Source organism: Loxodonta africana, chromosome 6 (assembly GCF_030014295.1).
Source record: "Loxodonta africana isolate mLoxAfr1 chromosome 6, mLoxAfr1.hap2, whole genome shotgun sequence".
In the NCBI taxonomy this organism is placed as follows: Eukaryota; Metazoa; Chordata; class Mammalia; order Proboscidea; family Elephantidae; genus Loxodonta; species Loxodonta africana.
Window position 1 is genome coordinate 138,347,889 of NC_087347.1, and position 19,578 is coordinate 138,367,466.

The 19,578-nt window shown below is 41.9% G+C and overlaps 1 protein-coding gene and 1 non-coding gene across 2 annotated transcripts in view; one reads left to right on the top strand and one right to left on the bottom strand.

Moving 5' to 3' along the window:
- The window catches only part of CLASP1 (cytoplasmic linker associated protein 1), a 372,718-nt gene that overhangs the window by 113,613 nt on the left and 239,527 nt on the right, over positions 1-19,578 (top strand). The window contains exons 3-5 of the mRNA XM_064287366.1: positions 15,063-15,141; positions 17,876-17,979; positions 18,774-18,865. Coding sequence (XP_064143436.1) covers positions 15,063-15,141; positions 17,876-17,979; positions 18,774-18,865 — 275 coding nt within the window. The remainder of the gene's footprint in view (positions 1-15,062; positions 15,142-17,875; positions 17,980-18,773; positions 18,866-19,578) is intronic.
- On the bottom strand, positions 14,382-14,507 carry LOC111752476 (U4atac minor spliceosomal RNA). Its single transcript, XR_002787396.1, has one exon. It is a non-coding gene; the product is annotated as a U4atac minor spliceosomal RNA (small nuclear RNA).

A 19,578-nucleotide genomic window follows, 5' to 3' on the forward strand; every position in this document is an offset into this window, starting at 1 on the left:
ATATATATATCATGAGAATTTCAGAAGATGAGAGTAAGGACTGAAAGAATAAAGAAATAATGACAGACAATTTCCCAAATCTGAAAAAAGGGCATGAACCCATAAATCCAGTATTCTCAAAAACTCAAAGCAGCATAAACCCAAAGAGATTTATACCAAGACACGTTCATAGTCAGGCTCTCAAGTAGTAAAGATAAATAGAGAATCCTGAAAACAGTGATAGAGAAGCAAACAGTCCCATACAAAGAATCCTCCATAAGATTAAGTGCCAATTTCTCCTCAGAAGCTTTGGAGGACAGAAAAAAACGGGATGATATATTCAAAGTGCTGAAAGGAAAAAAGAAAAAAACTGGCAACAAAGAATACTATACCCAGGGACACTGTCCTTCAAGAATGAGAGTGAATCTAAGCAAACAGAAGTTGAGAGTTCAAATGGGAGTTCTGCAGATGGAAGGGAAAAGACACTAGAAAGTACTATAATTCAAAGCTATACATTAAAAAAAAAAAAACTCTAATAAAGGGAATTGCATGGACAAGTATGAGGGCTAGTAGTCAAGGTGTTCATGCTTGATAATTCTGTTTTGTCCTTCATGCTTTTTAATGACAAATGTATAAAAAGCGGAATAAAATTATGTCACAGGGCACATGAAATATGCAGACACAATTAGTGATAACAGCAAAAAATGGGGGAGGGGGAGGGAGAAAGGAATGGTATGGGTATAGAATTACTTGTATGTTACTGAAGTTGGTACCAGCTTACCCTAGGATGTTATAAATACAGGCTGCTCAAGGCAATATTCATGGCATCCACTAAGAAAATATCTACAACAGCATACCCAAAATAAAATGAGAAGGGAACTAAAATGGCTCACTACAATAAACCAGCAAGACACAACACAGCAAGCAGTAGTGAAGGACAAATACAAAGAAGGCTTAAGACACACAAAAAACAAAAAAAGGTGGCAGAAGTGAGTCACTTCTTATTGATAATTACAGTGAATATAAAGGGACTAAATGGTCCATTCAAAAGGCAGAAGGTGGTAGAATGGATATAAAAATATATGCTGTTTACAAGAGATGTGACTTAGACCCAAACATGCAAATAGGTTGGCAGAAATCTATAAAGAAGATCAAGAAGACCTCAATGACACTATAAACCAACTAGACTTAATGTGTATAGACTCCCTCATCCAGCAGCAGCACGATGTACATTCTATTACAGTGCACATGGATCATTCTGTAGAATAGACCACATGTTAAGTCACAAAGCATGTATTGGTAAATTTGTATTTTATTTTGATGTGTAGGATTGTTAGTCTCCTTTGTGGTTACCTTAATATTTACCCCTATTTTTCTAAGTTTAAATGAAACAGTTATTTCTTTATATCACCTTGACTTCCTATCCATGTGAAAGATCTATGACTGCATTTTTTTAGTCCCTCTTTATTGTTTTAATGTTGTTATTCTTTTACATAATGAAATCACTGTTTCCTTGTTTTGAGCATTTTTTAAATCTTGATTTATTTTTGTGATTTCCCTATCTGGGTTGACATCTTGTTGCTCTGTCCTGTGTTCTAGTCTTGAGTTGATATCTGATATTATTGATTTTCTAACCAGAGAACTCCCTATAATATTTCTTGTAGTTTTGATTTGGTTTTACAAATTCCTAAACTTCTGTTTATCTGGAAATGCCCTAATTTCACCTTCATATTTGAGAGACAGTTTTGCTGGATATATGATTCTTGGCTGGCAATTTTTTTCCTTCGGTGCTTTATATAAGTCATCCCATTGCCTTCTTGCCTTCATGGTTTCTGTCAAGTAGTCCAAGCTTATTCTTATTGACTCCCCTTTGTAGGTGACTTTTCGTTTATCCTTACCTGCTCTTAAAATTTTGTCTTTATCTTTGGTTTTGGCAAGTTTGGTTATAATATGTCTTGGTGACTTTCTTTTGAGATCTACCTTATGTGCAGTTCAGTGAGCATCTTATATAGGTATCTTCTCATCTTTCATGATATCAGGGATATTTTCTGCCAAGAAATCTTCAAAAATTCTCTCTGTATTTCCTGTTCTTCCTCACTGTTCTGGTACTCAAGTCACTCGTAGGTTATTTCTCTTGATAGAGTCCCACGTGATTCTTAGGGTGTCTTCATTTTTTTAAATTCTTTTATCTGATTTTTTTCTTTGAATATATTGTTACCAAGTGTTTTATCTTCAATCCCATTAATTCTGCCTTCCATTTCCTCAATTTTGCTCCTGTGACTTTCTGTTGAGTTGTCTAATTCTGTAATTTCATTTTTAATCTTCTGAATTTCTGCTTGCTGTCTCTCTATGGATTCTTGCAGCCTGTTAAATTTTTCATTATGTTCTTGAATAACCTTTTTAATTTCTTAAACTGCTTTATCTGTGTGTTCTTTGGCTCGTTCTGCATTTTGCCTGATCTCCTTGCTGATCTCTTTTGTATTCTACATCTGGTAATTCCAGGAAGACATCTTTATTTGGAAGATTCCTTGATTCTTTGTTTTGAGAGCTTGTTGAAGTGACCTGGTCTGCATCTTTATGTCATTTGATACTGACTGTTGTTCCCAAGCCACCTATGAGTTATTGTATTAATTTATTTTATGTTTGCTTACTGTATCCTAGCTTCTTGCTTTGTTTTGTTTTGATATGCCCAAATAGGCTGCTTGAGCGAGTAAGCTTGATTATTGCGCCTTTGAAGCTCTAATGCCCTGTCACCAGGGAGTCCGTTTATTTTCTGGTATGGATTCAGCTCAGGTGTCCAGGTAGTTGGTCATCAAATGTGTGGTACAGGCTCTGTCCTACAGTCTTGGAGGGGTGAGGGTGATTGGTGTGGGCATAGGTATCTGGTTGCAGCAGGGGGTCATGCTCAGAACAAGGGGTTGACAACCATCCCCTGAGTGACTATGAGGAAAGTGTGCCCCTGTTCCCTAGAGTGCACTGGTGGTCGGATTCTGCAGCCGGACCGTGGGGATCCAGTGCTTTTGGTTGTAAGGACTGGAAGGCACCACTTATCCTTGGACTCCTGTTGCAGTTGGCTAGGTAATGTGGGTGTAGCCTCCAGTCACCAGTGGGTAGGTGAGGATCCTGTTTAATAGGCAAAGCAGTGTCAAACATCAAAACCTACCTCTCCCCCACACAGCTGAAAAAGTTGAAGTCAGATATCAAGCATGTACACTGTTGCAGTAACAAGGGCCTAATCTCCTGAAGTGGGCCCATACAGGTCCACGCAGGGGTGAAAGGTATTCAAAGTCTGCAGACCATTTGTGCCTGGGCAGGAGCCGCTGCTGTCCTGATTTCCCCAGCCTAGTAGAGCTGGCAGATTATCTTTTCTCCCAATTGTTAATTTATTCCTTCTCCAAGGCCAGGAGAATGGCTCAGGATGCACAGGAGGACATATCTCTGGCCCAGGGAAATTGACAGCCAATGAAGCTGGCTTGGGGGCTGGGAGCACGGCAAAATAAACTCAAGAACTTAGCTTTTGCTAAGATTGCTGTTCTTTCCTGGTTCTGGAGGCATGAGTAGAGTGTGCAGCTCGCTGTCTCTCCCTGAGGAAACCATGTCCCTAAGGCTACCGCCACCCCTGCAGCATTTGCTCCAGGGGATCATGCCTGAGGGGTGCTGGTTCCCATCAAGTCAGATCCAGTAACTCCTCACTGCTTCTGAACTGTCTCACCCTCCCCCACCACTCAGTCCGATTTCCTCACTTTGCCGTTGATGTTCAGGGCTCCTAGCTTGTCATGTATATAATCGTTTCACTTGTTTTTTTTGGTCTTTGTTGTCAAGAGGGAATCACCAGAAGTGTCTGACTACCGTTTTGGCCCTGCCTTCCAAGTCTTGGCAAATTTTAAAAATTGAAATCATACAAAATATCTCCTCTGATGACAATGAAGTGAAGCTAGGAAGCAGTAACGGGGGAAAAAAACCTGGAAAATACAAAAACATGTAGAATTAAACAACACACTATTAAACTGCGTTGGCTGAAAGCAGAGAATACCAGAAAGATGTTTACGTGTGTTTTATTGGTTATGCAATGGCATTTGGCTATGTGGATCATAAGAAATTATGGGTAACATTGCAAATAATGGGGATTCCAGAACACTTAATTATGCTCATACGGGACATGTACATAGACCAGGAGACAGAAGTTTGAACAGAAAAGGGAATATTGCATGGGTTAAAATAGGGAAAGGTGTGTGCCAGGGTTGTATCCTTTCACCATACTTACTCAATCTGTATGCTGAGCAGATAATCCAAGAAGCTAGACTATATGAAGAAGAACATGGCATCAGGATTGAAGGAAGACTCATTAACAACCTGCTATATGCCGATGACACAACCTTACTTGCTGAAAGCGAAGAGGACACGAAACTCTTACTGATGAAGATCAAAGACCACAGCCTTCAGTATGGATTACACCTCAACATAAAGAAGAAATTCTCACAACTGGACCAATAAGCAACATCATGATAATCAGAGAAGAGATTGAAGTTGTCAAGAATTTCATTTTCGTTGGATCCACGATCAACACCCATGGAGACAGCCTTCAAGAAATCAAATAACTGTATTGCATTGGTTAAATCAGCTACAAAAAATGTCTTTGAAGTGTTAAAAAGCAAATGTATCCCTTTGAGGATAAAGGTGTGCAAGACCCAAGCCATAATATTTTCAGTTTAGAGTCATAGTTTCATGAAGCATCCTGGTTAATTGGCCTAGTTCACTAAAATAATGTGTTCAGTGCTTTTGTTGTACCCCTAGTTCATTGGTAGTGACTGGGGTCCTAAGAGCTTGATGACTAAACTAGGTTGAACAACCTTTCATGTGTTTATGGCCGTGGATATCGTCTTTGGTGCAGTGGCTATTTATTTTGCCCGTCCATTGATCTTTATAATGATCAGAAAAGTGAAGTACCTGTTCAAATACTTTGTCATTCTTCATTAAGATTATTCTGCTTGTTAATGCCAAAAAGCCAAACCCCTTGCCATTGTGTTGATTCTGACCCATAGCAACCCTGTAGAAGGACAGAGTACAACTGCCCCACAGAGTTTCCAAGGCTGTAAATCTTTATGAAGCGGACTACCACATCTTCTCCTGCGGAGTGGCTGGTACGTTCAAACCGCTGACCTTTTTGGTTAGCAGCTGAGTGCTTAACCACTGCACTATCAGGGCTTCTTTTCTGACCATTAGAATATCTTTATGTATTCCAGAATGAAGCCTTTTGTTGGTTTTACTCACTTAATAAATTTTGATATGGTAAAATTTTTCATTTTAATTTGGTCTTATTTGTTAATCTTTTCCTTTCTAATTTATTTTATTGTATCTTATTAGCTTTCCCTACCGTGGGATCATGAAGATATTTTCTTATGTTATTTTGTGAAAGGCTTATTGTTTTGCTTTTCACACTTACATCTATTTTCTGGAATTCATTTTTGGGTGTGGTATGAGATAGTATTCAATTTCTTTTTTAATCCATTCTGATTTCAATACATAGAAAAGCATTAAAAATAGCAGCACTGTTTCCATGTTTTTTAGTGCCTCCTTTTTTCATCATGATGACAGTGTCCGTATATGCACGAGTGTGTTTCTTTGTGGTGTTCTGGTGGTATAGTTGCTTTAATTCCTGGTGTTTTATAATCAGTTTTGATATCCAGTGGAACATGTCTTATCACTTGTTTTATCAAATCAGTGTCTTGGCATTTGCATTTCTACATATATTTTAGAATCAACTTGGTGCTCACCTACAAAAAATTATAGTTTGGATTTTGAGTGGTGCTTTTTTTTATTGAGTATGTAGATCAGTTTGGGAGAATTGAAATTTTTATAGCATTTGTCATGATCCCGTTGCCGTTGAGTCGACTCCGACTCATAGTGACCCTATAGGACAGAGTAGAACTGCCCTCTAAGCTTTCCAAGGAGTGGCTGGTGGATTTGAACCGTGAACCTTCTGGTTAGCAGTCAAATGCTTTAACTACTGTGCCTCAAGGGCTCCTTTACAGTATTGGGCATTCCAACTTACAGTTTTTATCTTTTTATTTTCCTCATCATTTTTTTTTTTTTCGGCTGAGATTTATATTGGTTAGCTATAATTCTTGTTATTTACTATTTTTATTCAATTGAAAAAGGCAACTGGTTTTAAGTTTCCGTTTTGTCTTATTGCTAGTATAGTACTGCAGTGGATTTTTTGTATACTGATTTTGTCTTAGTCTTGCCAAACTTACTTACTAACTCTAATACTGTATCTGTAGATCTTTTAGATTTTGTACTTACAGGTATATTTTCCTCTAATAATGACAAAATTAAAAAAAGTTTATTTTTTTTAAGTTTTTTTCTTTTTAAATTTTCATACTTTTATTTCTCTTACCACAATGCATTAGCTAGGACCTCTGGTATAGTGTTGAAAAGAAATTGTTGAATGGATGTTTTTTGTCTTATTTCCCATCTCAAATTGAAAGCCTCAGAATTTTATCATTAAGAATGTGTTTGACATAGGTTTTGTTTTATGTATATCCTTTATCAAGTTAAGGAAGTATTTTCTATTCCTAATCTGCTAAGAATATTTTTTCTATCATGAATGAAATGGATGTTCAGTTTCTCAAACGCTGTTGCATCCACTGAGGTGTCATTAACATAAGAGAGTAGAAAAATCTGTTAATAATATGGGATATTACATTAGTGATTTATTGACGTTAAGTCAGTCTCTGTTCCTAGAATAAATCCAGCTTGGTTGTGGTGTATTGTTTGTCTCACCTATTGCCAGATCTAGTGCACTGATGTTTAGTTCAGGCGTTTTCTTTTGTAAATCTGTGTTTATAAGTAAGATTGACTTGTAATTTTCCTTCTTTTGATATTCTTGTTACATTTTGGTATCAAGATTACATAGGCCTCATAAAACAAGTTAGGTTATAGTTCCTCCTTTACTATCACCTGCCAGACTTTATGTGAGATTGTTATTATTTCTTCTTTCAATGTTTTGAAGAATTTTCCTGTAAATCCTGTGCTGGGAGTTTCATTTCAGGAGAGGTATTAAATTATAGAGTCAATTTCCTGATTAGTTCTATATATAGTCCCCATTTCCTCTGAAGTCAGTTTTACTAAACTATATTTTTGGAAATTTGTCTTTTTCACCTTAAGTTTTAAATTAGTTGGTAGAAAGTTGTTCATAATACCTTCTTCTTTTTTAAAAAATATCAATAAGATCTGTAATCAACCCCAAAACCCACTGCCACTGAGTCGAGTTGAACTCCTAGCCACCCTGCAGGACCGAGCAGAGCTGCCCCACAGGTCGCCAAGGCTGTCTCCTTAGGAAAGGTGACGCCACACCCGTCTCCCTCAGAGCGTCTGGTGGTTCTAACGCTGACCTTTGGGTAGCAGCTGAGCACTTAGCCACTGTGCCACCAGGGCCCCTTAAGATCTCTAGCAGTGTCTCCTTTTTCATTCCTAACAGTGGTTGTTGCTACCCAATTTTCTTGTGTGTGTGGTGAAAATATACACAACAATTTTTACCTGTCCAATTCAGTGACGTTGATGACGTTCCTCAGGTTGCCCAAGCATTCTCGGTATCCTCTTCCAAAGCCCCCTACCAACAGGAAGGTACATTTGACGTGCCCTAAGCAAAAACTGCTGCTATCGCTCTCCCCCGTCCCCTGGTAGCCACTAATGATTTTTGGTTTCTCTGTATTTGTTTAAGGAGCACTGGTTGCACAGTGGGTAAGCTGCTGACCAAAAAAGGTGGGCTGTTGGAACCCACCAGCCGCTCTGTAGGAGAAAGATGAGTCTGCTTCCAGAAAGGTTATGGCCTCGCAGACCCTATGGAGCAGGTCTGCTCTGTCCTGTAGGGTCACTATGAGTTGGTATTGACAGAAGTGGGTTTGGGTTTTTTTTGGTTTATGTATTTGTTTATTTCATGTGAGCAAGATCATTTGCCCTTTTGTGCCCGACTTATTTCCCTCAGCGTGATGCTTCCTGGGCTCACCCGTGTTGTGACGTGTGTCAGGTCTTACTCCTCTTGATGGCTGGGCAGTATGCTACCTTTTTTATCCTGATCAGATTCACGATGTGTTTATCAATTTTACTGGTCTTTACAGTGAAGCAAACTTTGTCTTTGATGATTTTCTCTATGGTATATTTATGTATTTATTTTATTTATGGTATATTAATTTATCCTCTTATTTTACATTTATTTTCCCTGTTTTTGGATTTTTGTTTTGTTTTTCCAACTTGTTGAGATGGATTTTTGTCTCATTTTCAGTATTTTAAAAAGAAATGCATGTGGCGCTCTAAATTTGCCTTGTAAAACCACACAACCAAACCCATTGCCATCAAGCTGATTTCAACGCATAGCGAGTAGAACTGCCCCATAGGGTTTCCAAGGAGCTGCTGGTGGATTTGAACTGCCCATCTTTTGGTTAGCTGCCAAGCTCTTAACCACTGTACCACCGGGGGTCTAGTTTTCCTTATAGCATTGCTTTGTTTAGATCCCACAGTGTTGATATACAAATTTTTATTATCTTTCAGTTAAAAATCTTTTCTTCCATGCTAATTATTTTCTTTGATCTATAGATTATTTAAAAGTGCATCCCTTAATTTGTATTCATATGACAATATTCTAATTATCTTTCTGTTGCTTTCCAGTTTAATTCCACTGTGGTCAAAAAAGTATATGCTGAATAATATGAGACCCTTGAAATTTATTGATTTCTTTATGAACTGTTTTTATAAATAAGTGAATGATTCAGAAGAATGTGTATTCTGCAGCTGTTGTATGTAATTCTTGAAAGGCTTCTTTGCTGTTACAGGCTTCTGTGTAATTGCGCTGTTCAAATCACCTGTGTTCGTACTAACATTTCCGTGGCCTGTTTTATCAGTGCAGAGAAAAATGTGTCCAGATTTCACCATACGACTAGATTTCGTCTCTTTTTTCTTGTAGTGCTGTCAGTTTTTGGCTTTATATACTTTAAGGCCGTGTTACTAACTGTATACAGATTTAGAATTATTTTACATTTTGGTGAATGAGATCATTAATTAATATGAAGTATCCCTCTTTATCTCTAAAAATGCCCTTTGTCTTAAAATCTATTTTTCATTTTTATATTAGTATAGCTACCCCAGCTTTTTGAAAGTGTTTTAGTGATATATCTTTTCACGTTATTTTACTTCGAATTTTTCCGTATTTTTAAAATGTGTCTCTTCTAACCAATATACGTTTCTCTTGTTTGCTTATCTAGTCCGACAGTTTTTGACTTTTAATTGAACCATTTGGTCTGTTTGCATTTAATGTATTTTCTGACATACTTGAGCTTAAAACTGTGGTCTTACTGTGTGGTTTCTGTTTAACTTGCCTATTTTGGCTTTCTTTCTCTACTGTATTGCCTCATGTTGTATTGATGGAGGATTTTATTTATCAGTTGTTTTATTTTTCATCTGGTAAATTAGAAGTTACTCTTTTAAAATTTCTCTATTGGTGGTTGTTACAGTGATTAGAGCATGCATTAATGTCTTGACCAAAGTGAAATATTAACTGTTACTATTATCTTTCTGTTGATAATGCCAGTACCTTAGAATAATTCAACTTCTCTCCTGTTTTTGCTTATGTAGTAGTATTGTCACGTTTTATTTTTCTCTGTATTTTAAATTCTATAGGAAACATTGTTTCTATTATATGTCAAAATTTATTAGATTTACTCTTTAATTACTCTTCATTTCTTTTTATATCTTCAAGTTTCCACTTGGGATTGTTTTACTTTTGTCTGAAGAACACCCTTTAAAACTTTCTTTAGTGTAGGTCTGCAAGTGACTGTAATTATCCCAGTTTTTGTTTGTGTGGAAATTATTTATTCTAAAAAGATACATTTTTCTGGTCATTCTAGGTTGTTGGCTATTTTTATCACTTCACAGATGTGTTTCCTTGTCTTTGGTGGTGATGGTCTTCATCTTTGTATTTTCAAAAATATATCTAGGTGAGGATTTCTTTTCATTTAGTTTGGTTGTGATTCATTGGGCTTCTTGAATCTCTGGCTTGATGTCTTTCTTCAGTTTCAAAAATTTTTCGCCATTGTCTCTATTTTTTTTTCTTCTTAAAGTATGCAATTTTGTGGTTTTTAGTATATTCACAGAATTTTGCAACCATCCCTACTAATTCCAGAACGTTATATCACCTCGATAAGAAACCATATACCATCAGCTGTTGATTTTTAATTGTTGTCTCTGCCCTTTCCTCTTTGAATTTTGTTTAAACGTACGTTAGATCTTCCTATTCTATCTTTGTCTCTTACCTACTCTTTTGAATTTTCCACTCTCCTGCCTCTCTGTTGGAAACCCTGGTGGTGTAGTAGTTCGAATCCATGATTGTTTTTTTTTTTGGTTTGCCTCTCTGTACTTCATTCCGGTTTTGTTTTTTTTTTTCCTCTGCAGACTCAGTATCCGGTTAAATTTTCTCTTCATCTGTGTCTGCTTCTAAACACATCCATTGAGTACTTAATTTTAGTTATAGTATTATTTGTCTCTCTTGAAAATCTGTCAGTTTTCAAAAATTGTCATTTCTCTTCTAAAACTTTTAATTATGCCTTCTTAGACATAGTAAGAATTGTTAAATTCTATTTTTGATTATTCTTGTATTCAGAGTTCATGTGCATTTTTGTTGCTGTTAGTTTTTGTTTATGTTGTCTTGTGTACCTGGTTATTTTTGGTTGTGTTTTAAACATTGTCTTTGAGAAGTTATTTACAGAAATAAATTGAGGACTAAACTAGGGTATTGTTCACAAATGATTTATGCTTTTATTTGCCAGGGGTTTTAGGGCATTAGTAGTCTAGGATTACCTTAACCTAATATCAGAGATTAGGGTTTATCTGGCCCACACGGATGCCTGTAAACTGGGCTACAGTCCATGTGAGGGCTGTTTTATTTCAGATTCACTCCCTCCTAAGTGGAAATCTGGTGGCATAGTGGTTAAGAGTTTCATCTGCTAACCAAAAGGTCAGCAGCTTTAATCCACCAGGCACTCCTTGGAAACTTTATGGGGCAGTTCTACTCTGTCCGGTAGGGTCAACTCTAGTCAGAATCGACTCAACAGCAATGGGCTTGGTTTTTTTGGTTTCCCTTCCCCTCTGGGTTTCCAGCCTAAAATGTGGGAGATTACCTGGGCAACTAACCTGCGAAGGCTTTGGAATCCAGCCTCTGTCCTCTTAGCCCCAAGGGGCTATCAAAAGTGATTCTCAGTGTCTTCCTTGTCCCCTTCCCAGTGTGTAAATGGTAGTAGGGCAAAAGTGGCCCAGTTTAGGCTTCTCTTATTTTAGTCTTTTTTTCTTAATCTGGTCATTTTTCTGTGCCCTCTTAATGATCTGACGCTTTCAAGCAGATGTACTTTTATGTTATATCTAGTGTTTTTAATTGTTCTCATCGGGATTGGTCTGATTTACATAGTCAGCCATCATCACCTTTTGAAAGCATTTAAAAAAGTTTTAGAATAAAATAGGGATTTACTGATCACCACATTATTGGTACAATATACCCAGAATTGTGCCGTGCATGATGGGAATTTTGAGGAAATGAAAACATGATCTTCTTTACATTTAAGTAGTTTAGCTGAGGAAAGATGTATACATAGAGAAAATTAAATAAAATTTTGGAGGAGGTGCTCAAGAGTAATGCAGACTTCATGGCTTAAGGAGAGCCAAAGGCAGCAAGTGCTGTGGTGAGCCTGCCCCCCGCACCCCTGACCTGCCTCTGCTCATGCTGCCCCAGGCCATCTTCCCCAGGCTAGCCACAGTGCCTGTCTAAAAGCTTCAGCTCCCTTGGCACTCCCTTTTACAGCCCGTCAGTGGCCCCCCACTGTTTCCACCTCCTGTGGGGGCTGCCTCCTCCTCAGCGACTTCTCAGCCACCCCTCTGGCAGCTCTCTCAGACCCCAAGGAGCTGTTTTGACTCCTCTCATATTTGCACACACCCTTCCCTCTGCCTGAGGTCATCTCTTCCTTCTGTGTCTTTTTCTTTCTAAATTTAGCCTTGGTCAGCGTGATTGTTTCCTGGGGGCCTCTCTGCCAGCCCCCGTCTGTTTCCCCGGGACTGCTACAGGCCTCTGCTGGAGCACCGATTGCCCATGCAGATGATGATGGCCAGCAGACCTCTGCTCTTGCCCTGCCATGTGCCAAGCACTATTTCAGACACTTTACACACATTATTTCATCCTCATGGCAATTTATGAGGTAGCTCTTATTATTGTTCCCACTTTATAGATGAGGAAACTGAGGCACAGAGAAGTTTCACAGGTATAAATTTGGTTGGTCTTCTGGACAGTGACCTTCCTACTTCAGTAGGGAAATGGAAACACAGGAAAAAGGCCTGAGTTGTGAAGATAAACACTGGCAACTGAGGATCCTCCTCCTTGCTGCTGGGGCTGTGATGAGGGTGAACTAGGCAACTGTGTGCGATTCCCGTTTCCTTCCAGAGTCCGGGTGCTTAATCTGCAGTGAAGGTGCCTGGGGTTACATGCTTTCCTCTTCTGCTGGCCGCCTTGGCCTCTCCTTGCCTGTTTCTCTGGGCTCTAGCTGCACCTTCAGTCCATGTCTAGGCAAGATCTTTTGAAACTTTACGGTCTAGGACTTAGACCAGCTCTGCTCAGGCGCACCCAGTCCCAAACCTGTAAAAGCCTGAAGTCTGTGCTCCCCCAGATCTCACAGATAGGTTAACTGACTTGGGCTGTCATACCTTAAAATACAATAATCCTCTTAGGTACACCTTAGTCATGAATGATTTCTGAAGAGATGTAACAAGATCTGAAGGCAAAGTAGTGTTGGGTTGTTTTATTAGTGTTTATTAATATTACTGTAATGAGTAACACCTCTATCTCCAGACATTAACGCAAACATACAGATGCGTAGGATTTCGTTAGAGAAAAGCTAATTCTAATTAAGTGATAGGCTGTTTTTTTTTTTAACCAAATAAACTTTATTTTTTAGAACAGATTTAGGATTACAGAAAAATTGCAGAGAGACTTCCCAGATACCCCATATCCAGTTTCCTCTGCTATTAATACTTAGTGTGGTACATTTATTACAGTTAATAAGCCAATATTGATATGTTATTATTAACTAAAGCCTATACTTCATTGAGATTATTTTTACCTAATGTCCTTTTTCTGTGCCAAAATCTTACCCAGGATACATCACATTTAGTGGTCATGTCTCCCTGGTCACCTCTTGACTGAATTTCTCAGATTTTCTTTGTTTTTGATGACCCTGACAGTTTTGAGGAGTACTGATCAGTTATTTTATACAATGTCCCTCATATGAGACTAGTCTGGTATTCTTCTCATGATTAGACTGGGGCTTTGGCTTTTTGGGAGACAGATCACAGAGGTGAAGTGCCATTTTCTCACATCATATCCAGGATGTGTACTGTGAACATGAGTAAGGATTGCTGTCAGGTTTCTCCACTGTAAAGTTACCCCCACCCCCATACTGTGCTCCTAGGAAGCTTGGTGTGACTCTGCACAGGTGGGCAGCTTTTTTAAGTGATGAAATCCTCTTCAGTTCAAAAGTAGTCATTAAAGTTTTTTTTTTTTTAAAAAAACCCATTATATATTTTTCCAAAAAATCTGTGCTCTCCTTTTTATAAAAATAAAAATTTAAAAATTATTTTTAATATCTTCAAGTAGTCCATGCATTTCAAGAGCAGCTTATGCATCGTGCTGAATATTGTGCAAATTTTGATCTCTTCAGTTTTGGAGTAGTGGATTTCAAAGCTAAGTAGAAAAACCTGCAGTTTTTGCTTTTACCAGCAGCGAAATGCAGGGGCAATCTTGTCACTGCCTGATGGTTAGGACCTCATCAGTCTTGTTTATTTGTCGTTGTTTATGAATATTGGACTGTGTCTCGGTCTGTATTTGAACTGTGTTTAACAAAGTTGCATCCAGTAAAATTGATTCCTACGGAGGAAGGTTTGTAGAGCTATCATTTTAATGACGGCTATTGGGCTATTGCGGAAAAGGCTCAATATTGAAGTCTTACGTTGAAAGGCGTCGTCATGAATTGGAATCACCTCGACAGCGATGTTTAGTTTTGGATGTTGAAATTAGAGCTATAAAGACAGATCGTGAAACATATTTGCAGACTTCAAATCTGTATTTGGCTAAGGGAGAGGTTTGGCACAAAGGTAGAGTTGAGAGATTCCCTAAATGAGATTGAGCAAGTTACTGTAGATTCTGGACTCCATAGAGAAAAGCTGCTCGACCAGCTCTTAGCATAATTTAATAAGGTCAAACTTAGCACATCACTAATTTTGGGAGCGCCATCTATTGTCGACTTGGTAGATTTGAAGTTTCGACGTACCTGCTTTTAAAGTTTACTACTACAGGAAAAGAGTTTTTTCCTTTTTCCAAAAATTGCACCAAGATAAAGCAAAGCTTTAGTTGATGCGAGTGTGTTGTACAGGCGTTAGCAGTACTATCCTCACTATACGCTCATTGGACAGTAGCGCAACCCCAAGAAAAGGACGGTTGGGGGGCTCTGCCATAGCGCTGCAACCAGGAAGCGCCAAATACCGGGTTGGGTTGTGGTGGCTAGATCACGAGTCCGCCGTGGTTCCCTGGTAGCTGGCATACCTCCAGTGAGTACAGCTGCCCACGCAAACCACCAACTCCTTCTTTTCCGCGGCGCCTGCCGGGCCGCGGAGCGGCCGCTCGGCTCTACCCAGAAAGCCTCGCGCCTGCCGCGGCGCGGCAATTTACATACGCGGCCTCTCGCTGGGGCGGGCTCGGCTAGGGGTGGGGCCGTGGCGCCTGCAGCCAAACCCGGCGACGGGCGCTCGGGGCTTTGGGCTACGTTGTGGTTGCTCTTTGTGTTTGTCTCTTGTGCCCTACTGTCTCCTGTAAACTGTACTTTCTGTGCGAGAGCATCCTTCGTTTTGATAACTGGTTCAGTCTTCCTAAGTCAGCACGCGCTTTTCCAGGCTCCTAGTCCGAGCAGAAATGCGGGGGCTCCCTTGCCGCCGGTGGGCGGGAGCACTGGGCCGCGGGCTGGATGCTAACAGGAGTCCGGTGTTTCCCGCTGCAGGTAGTACTTCTGGGCATGGACATCCTTTCCGCGCTGGTGACCCGGCTGCAGGATCGGTTCAAGGCGCAGATTGGCACAGGTGAGTTGTGGGCCGGTGTGGAGGGTTCCCAGACTCCCTCCAGCCTTCCTTCATTCCTCGTAGTTCTCCTTAGTGCCGTGGAATCCCTCCAGCCAGCCCCGCACCATCCCCTTCCAGCTTCCCAGCCTCCTACTCCAGCTTTCCCCTCCGGTCCCTTCAGCCCCCCAGCCAGCCCCCAGCCTCCTCCTCCAGCCTTCCCCTCTGGTCCCTTCAGCCCCCCAGCCAGCCCCCAGCCTCTTCCTCCAGCCATCCCCTCCGGTCCCTTCAGCCCCCCAGCCAGCCCCCAGCCTCCTCCTCCAGCCTTCCCCTCTGGTCCCTTCAGCCCCCCAGCCAGCCCCCAGCCTCTTTCTCCAGCCTTCCCCTCCGGTCCCTTCAGCCCCCCAGCCAGCCCCCAGCCTCTTTCTCCAGCCTTCCTCTCCGGTCCCTTCAGCCCCCAGCCCCCAGCCTCCTCCTCCAGCCCCCAGCCTCCTCCTCCAGCCCCCAGCCTCCTCCTCCAGCCCCCCGCCTCCTCCTCCAGCCCCCAGCCTCCTCCTCCAGCCCCCAGCCTCCTCCTCCAGCTTTCCCCTCTGGTCCCTTCAGCCCCCCAGCCAGCCCCCAGCCTCTTTCTCCAGCCTTCCTCTCCGGTCCCTTCAGCCCCCAGCCCCCAGCCTCCTCCTCCAGCCCCCAGCCTCCTCCTCCAGCCCCCAGCCTCCTCCTCCAGCTTTCCCCTCTGGTCCCTTCAGCCCCCCAGCCAGCCCCTAGCCTCTTCCTCCAGCCTTCCCCTCTGGTCCCTTCAGCCCCCAGCCTCCTCCTCCAGCCCCCAGCCTCCTCCTCCAGCCTTCCCCTCTGGTCCCTTCAGCCCCCCAGCCAGCCCCCAGCCTCTTCCTCCAGGCTTCTCCTCCGGTCCCTTCAGCCCCCCAACCAGCCCCCAGCCTCTTTCTCCAGCCTTCCCCTCCGGTCCCTTCAGCCCCCAGCCTCTTCCTCCAGCCATCCCCTCCGGTCCCTTCAGCCTCCGGCCTCCTCTCCAGCCTCCAGCCTCTTCCTCCAGCCTTCTCCTCTGGTCCCTTCAGCCCTCTAGCCAGCCCCCAGCCTCTTCTTCCAGCCTTCCCCTCTGGTCCCTTCAGCTCCCCAGCCAGCCCCCAGCCTCTTCTTCCAGCCTTCCCCTCTGGTCCCTTCAGCCCCTCAGCCAGCCCCCAGTCTCTTCCTCCAGGCTTCCCCTCCGGTCCCTTCAGCCTCCGGCCTCCTCCTCAAGCCTCCAGCCACTTCTTCCAGCCTTCCCCTCTGGTCTCTTCAGCCCTCCAGCCAGCCCCCAGCCTCTCCTCCAGCCTTCCCCTCCGGTCCCTTTAGCCCCCCCGCCAGACCCCAGCCTCTTCCTCCACCCTTCCTCTCTGGTCCCTTCAGCCCCCAGCCTCCTCCTCCAGCCTCTTCCTCTGGTCCCTTCAGCCCCCAGTGGAGGTTGCAGCCCTGCCTTCCATCCATCCTGGGCTCACCCCATATCCACTGGCCTTGCTGCACCTGCTGACATCTCTCCTCTCCCCATACCCTTCTGCCTGTCTTTTTCCACCTTCTGTGTTCTACTATGGAATATTAGTAATACGTGGTCTAATCGAAGTATTATTGCTGATTCTTTGATTTCTTGTACAAACTTAGCCATCACCCTTTAGTGTCAACTAAGTCATATTTGCTCCTCACCTTTCTCTTTATTGAGAGGCAGTTTTTGAGAAACCTTGCAAGCCCTGTGCAGTTTTTTCCCCCAGAAGATTATTGCTGGTATTACTATTTTCATTTTTATTGTAAACGTCATTACATGTGTATTGCAAATGCTCACTGTTTTGAAGGGAAATCAAAATGTCCACAAAATGAAATAAAAATAATAACCACAGGTTTCATAGATTTGGAGATGATTTAGACACCTGAGGTTTCATGATGGCAATTCCTTAAAGAATTTCTCAGTCTGTTGGTATATGTCCTTTTGTTCTTTTCTGTTACCTTTCTGATCAGTGAGCCCCTTTAGCTAAGGTCATGAACTGTCATTCTCCATTCTGGCACAGAGCCATCTACCAAAAACAAAACAATAAAAACTCTTTTAGAAGTGCAGTATTTTAGTAGTGTTCATTTTCCTGTTGGAATTACTCAGGAATATCTTTTGTAAAAGAAAGGCTTACAGACTCTTAGAAGAAGCAGAGCCAGCTGGCCTTTGATACACAGGGCACCTTAAGCCTAGACTCCTGGGTCATACCTGGGTCTATGAGGGATGGCTAGAGTGCTGGGCCGTGTCTGGTACACAGGTCCGAATGTTATGGCGCACTAAAAATAAACAATGTGGATGAGCAATACACGATCCGTAAATGCCTGTCCCTGGGATCCCCAGGCAAAGGAAAGCAAAGCCCTTCTCTGCTCTCTAAGTTTCCTTTTGTATGGCCTCTTCTAGCCAAGGTCTTCAGTTGGGATCTGTTTTAATAATATTCCACCGGCTTAAAATATGTTGGGTCCTGGCTATGGGATGAAGAATGTGGAGTAAGGGAGAAAATAAATGGTATGTTTATGTGTGCAAAGCCTTTTTTAGGTTTTTACAGTGACTCAGGGATTTCAGCAGAGTGGGTTGAGCTGTGAGCAAGGGTTGGTGGTATGTAGAATGACACACGTCTTTTAGGCCAGAGTTTTGTCTTCCCAGTTAGTTGAAATAGCAACAGTTGGTGATCATAGCCCCTCAAAGTAGGTTTTCATTTGTAATACTTTGTGTTTTGATTTCCAGTGCTGCCAAGTTTAATAGACAGACTGGGAGATGCTAAAGACTCTGTGAGGGAGCAAGACCAAACTCTGCTGCTAAAGATCATGGATCAAGCTGCCAATCCCCAGGTAGGGCGTGTGTACCTGTGGACTTGCTTGAACGTTTGTATGTAACTCCAAATGATAGATTTTAAGCTGATATATTACAGATGAAAGTCTTCATAGTATTTAATCTGCCCTCCTCAGCATAACGTAGGATATTTAAATAAGCAATAAACAACCATGGGTATTATTTGGAAAAATAATTACTAGACTTAGGTTTGGTACTGACTGCTTGGTTTAATCTGTTAGAATTTTCCACTAGTTTATACAGTTGACTGTTCATTCCCCTGAAGAGAGGAGCTGTGGTATCCTGGGAGTTAGGAGACTTGGTTGGAGCCCTGGTCCACGTCTGCTTGTGAGCTGGGGCTACTGAGGTGAATGAACCCCACAGGATCCCACTGTCCATGGTCAGGGTGAGGCAGGATAGCAGAAAGACCTTGCCAGAGAAAAACGAGCAGGTGTTCGACATGCAGGCGAGGTGGGGAAAGGTTATCTAAGCAGGGGAACAGTGTGATACCCGACTTTTGGCAAGTCACCTAACCTTTTGGCCTCACTTTCCTCACCTGTGAAATGGAGACAGGAGTACCTCCCTTTCGAGGTTATTGGGAGAATTAAATGCAATTATATAAGTGAATATATTTTAAAATTTTAAGTAGATACGTGAGCCATCGCTCTTCAGTGTGGTATCGACAGGATTAGATGGGTTGGTAGAGGATGAGACGTGTTGGCACCTGCTGAGAGGCCCCTCTCTTCTATGTCCCTTGCTGTATGAAGGGCTGCAGAAATCTTGTCTTCTCTCAATTGTTCTTTGCCATCCGCAGTACGTATGGGACAGAATGCTTGGAGGCTTCAAACACAAGAACTTCCGCACGCGAGAAGGCATCTGTCTCTGCCTTATTGCAACACTCAATGCGTAAGTCTGGACTAAACTGAAATTCTTACCTGAGCGAAGCTCTTACTTCTATTTTGAAATGATGATAGATTTTAGGAGTTGCAAAGGAAGGTACAGAGAGGCTCTGTGCATCCCTCACCCACTCCTGTGTTAACATCTTGCGTAATGTCAGTACCAGGAGATTGACATTGATGTAACCCACAGAGTTACTTGGATTTCTTTAGTTTCACACGCACTCGTTTGTGTGTGTGTGTGTGTGTGTGTGTGTGTAGTTCTGTGCAGTTTTATCCCATGTGTGGCTTCGTGCACTTAACCACCATAATGAAGATACAGGACTGTGCCATCACCCCACAGCTGTCTCATGCTGTCCCCCCCATATAGTCACTGATCTGTTCTCCATCACTCATTTTCTTATCTCAAGAATACTATCTGTTGAGATTTTTTTTTACTAAGCATAATTCCCTTGAGGTTACATATATGTTGTTGCTTGTGATTATATTTCCATCACTTTTATTACTCAGTAGTATTCCCTGGCATAGATGTTTCACAGTGTGTTCAACCATTCACCTGCTGAAGGACAATTTGGCATCTCCAGTTTTCAGCTGTTGTGAATAAAGCTGCTGGGCGTGCATGCAGAGACTTCTGCGTGAACGTAAGCTTTCAGTTTTCTGGAATAAATGCCCAAGAGCACAATATGGCAAGTCGATTTTTAGTTTTATAGGAAATGGCCAGAC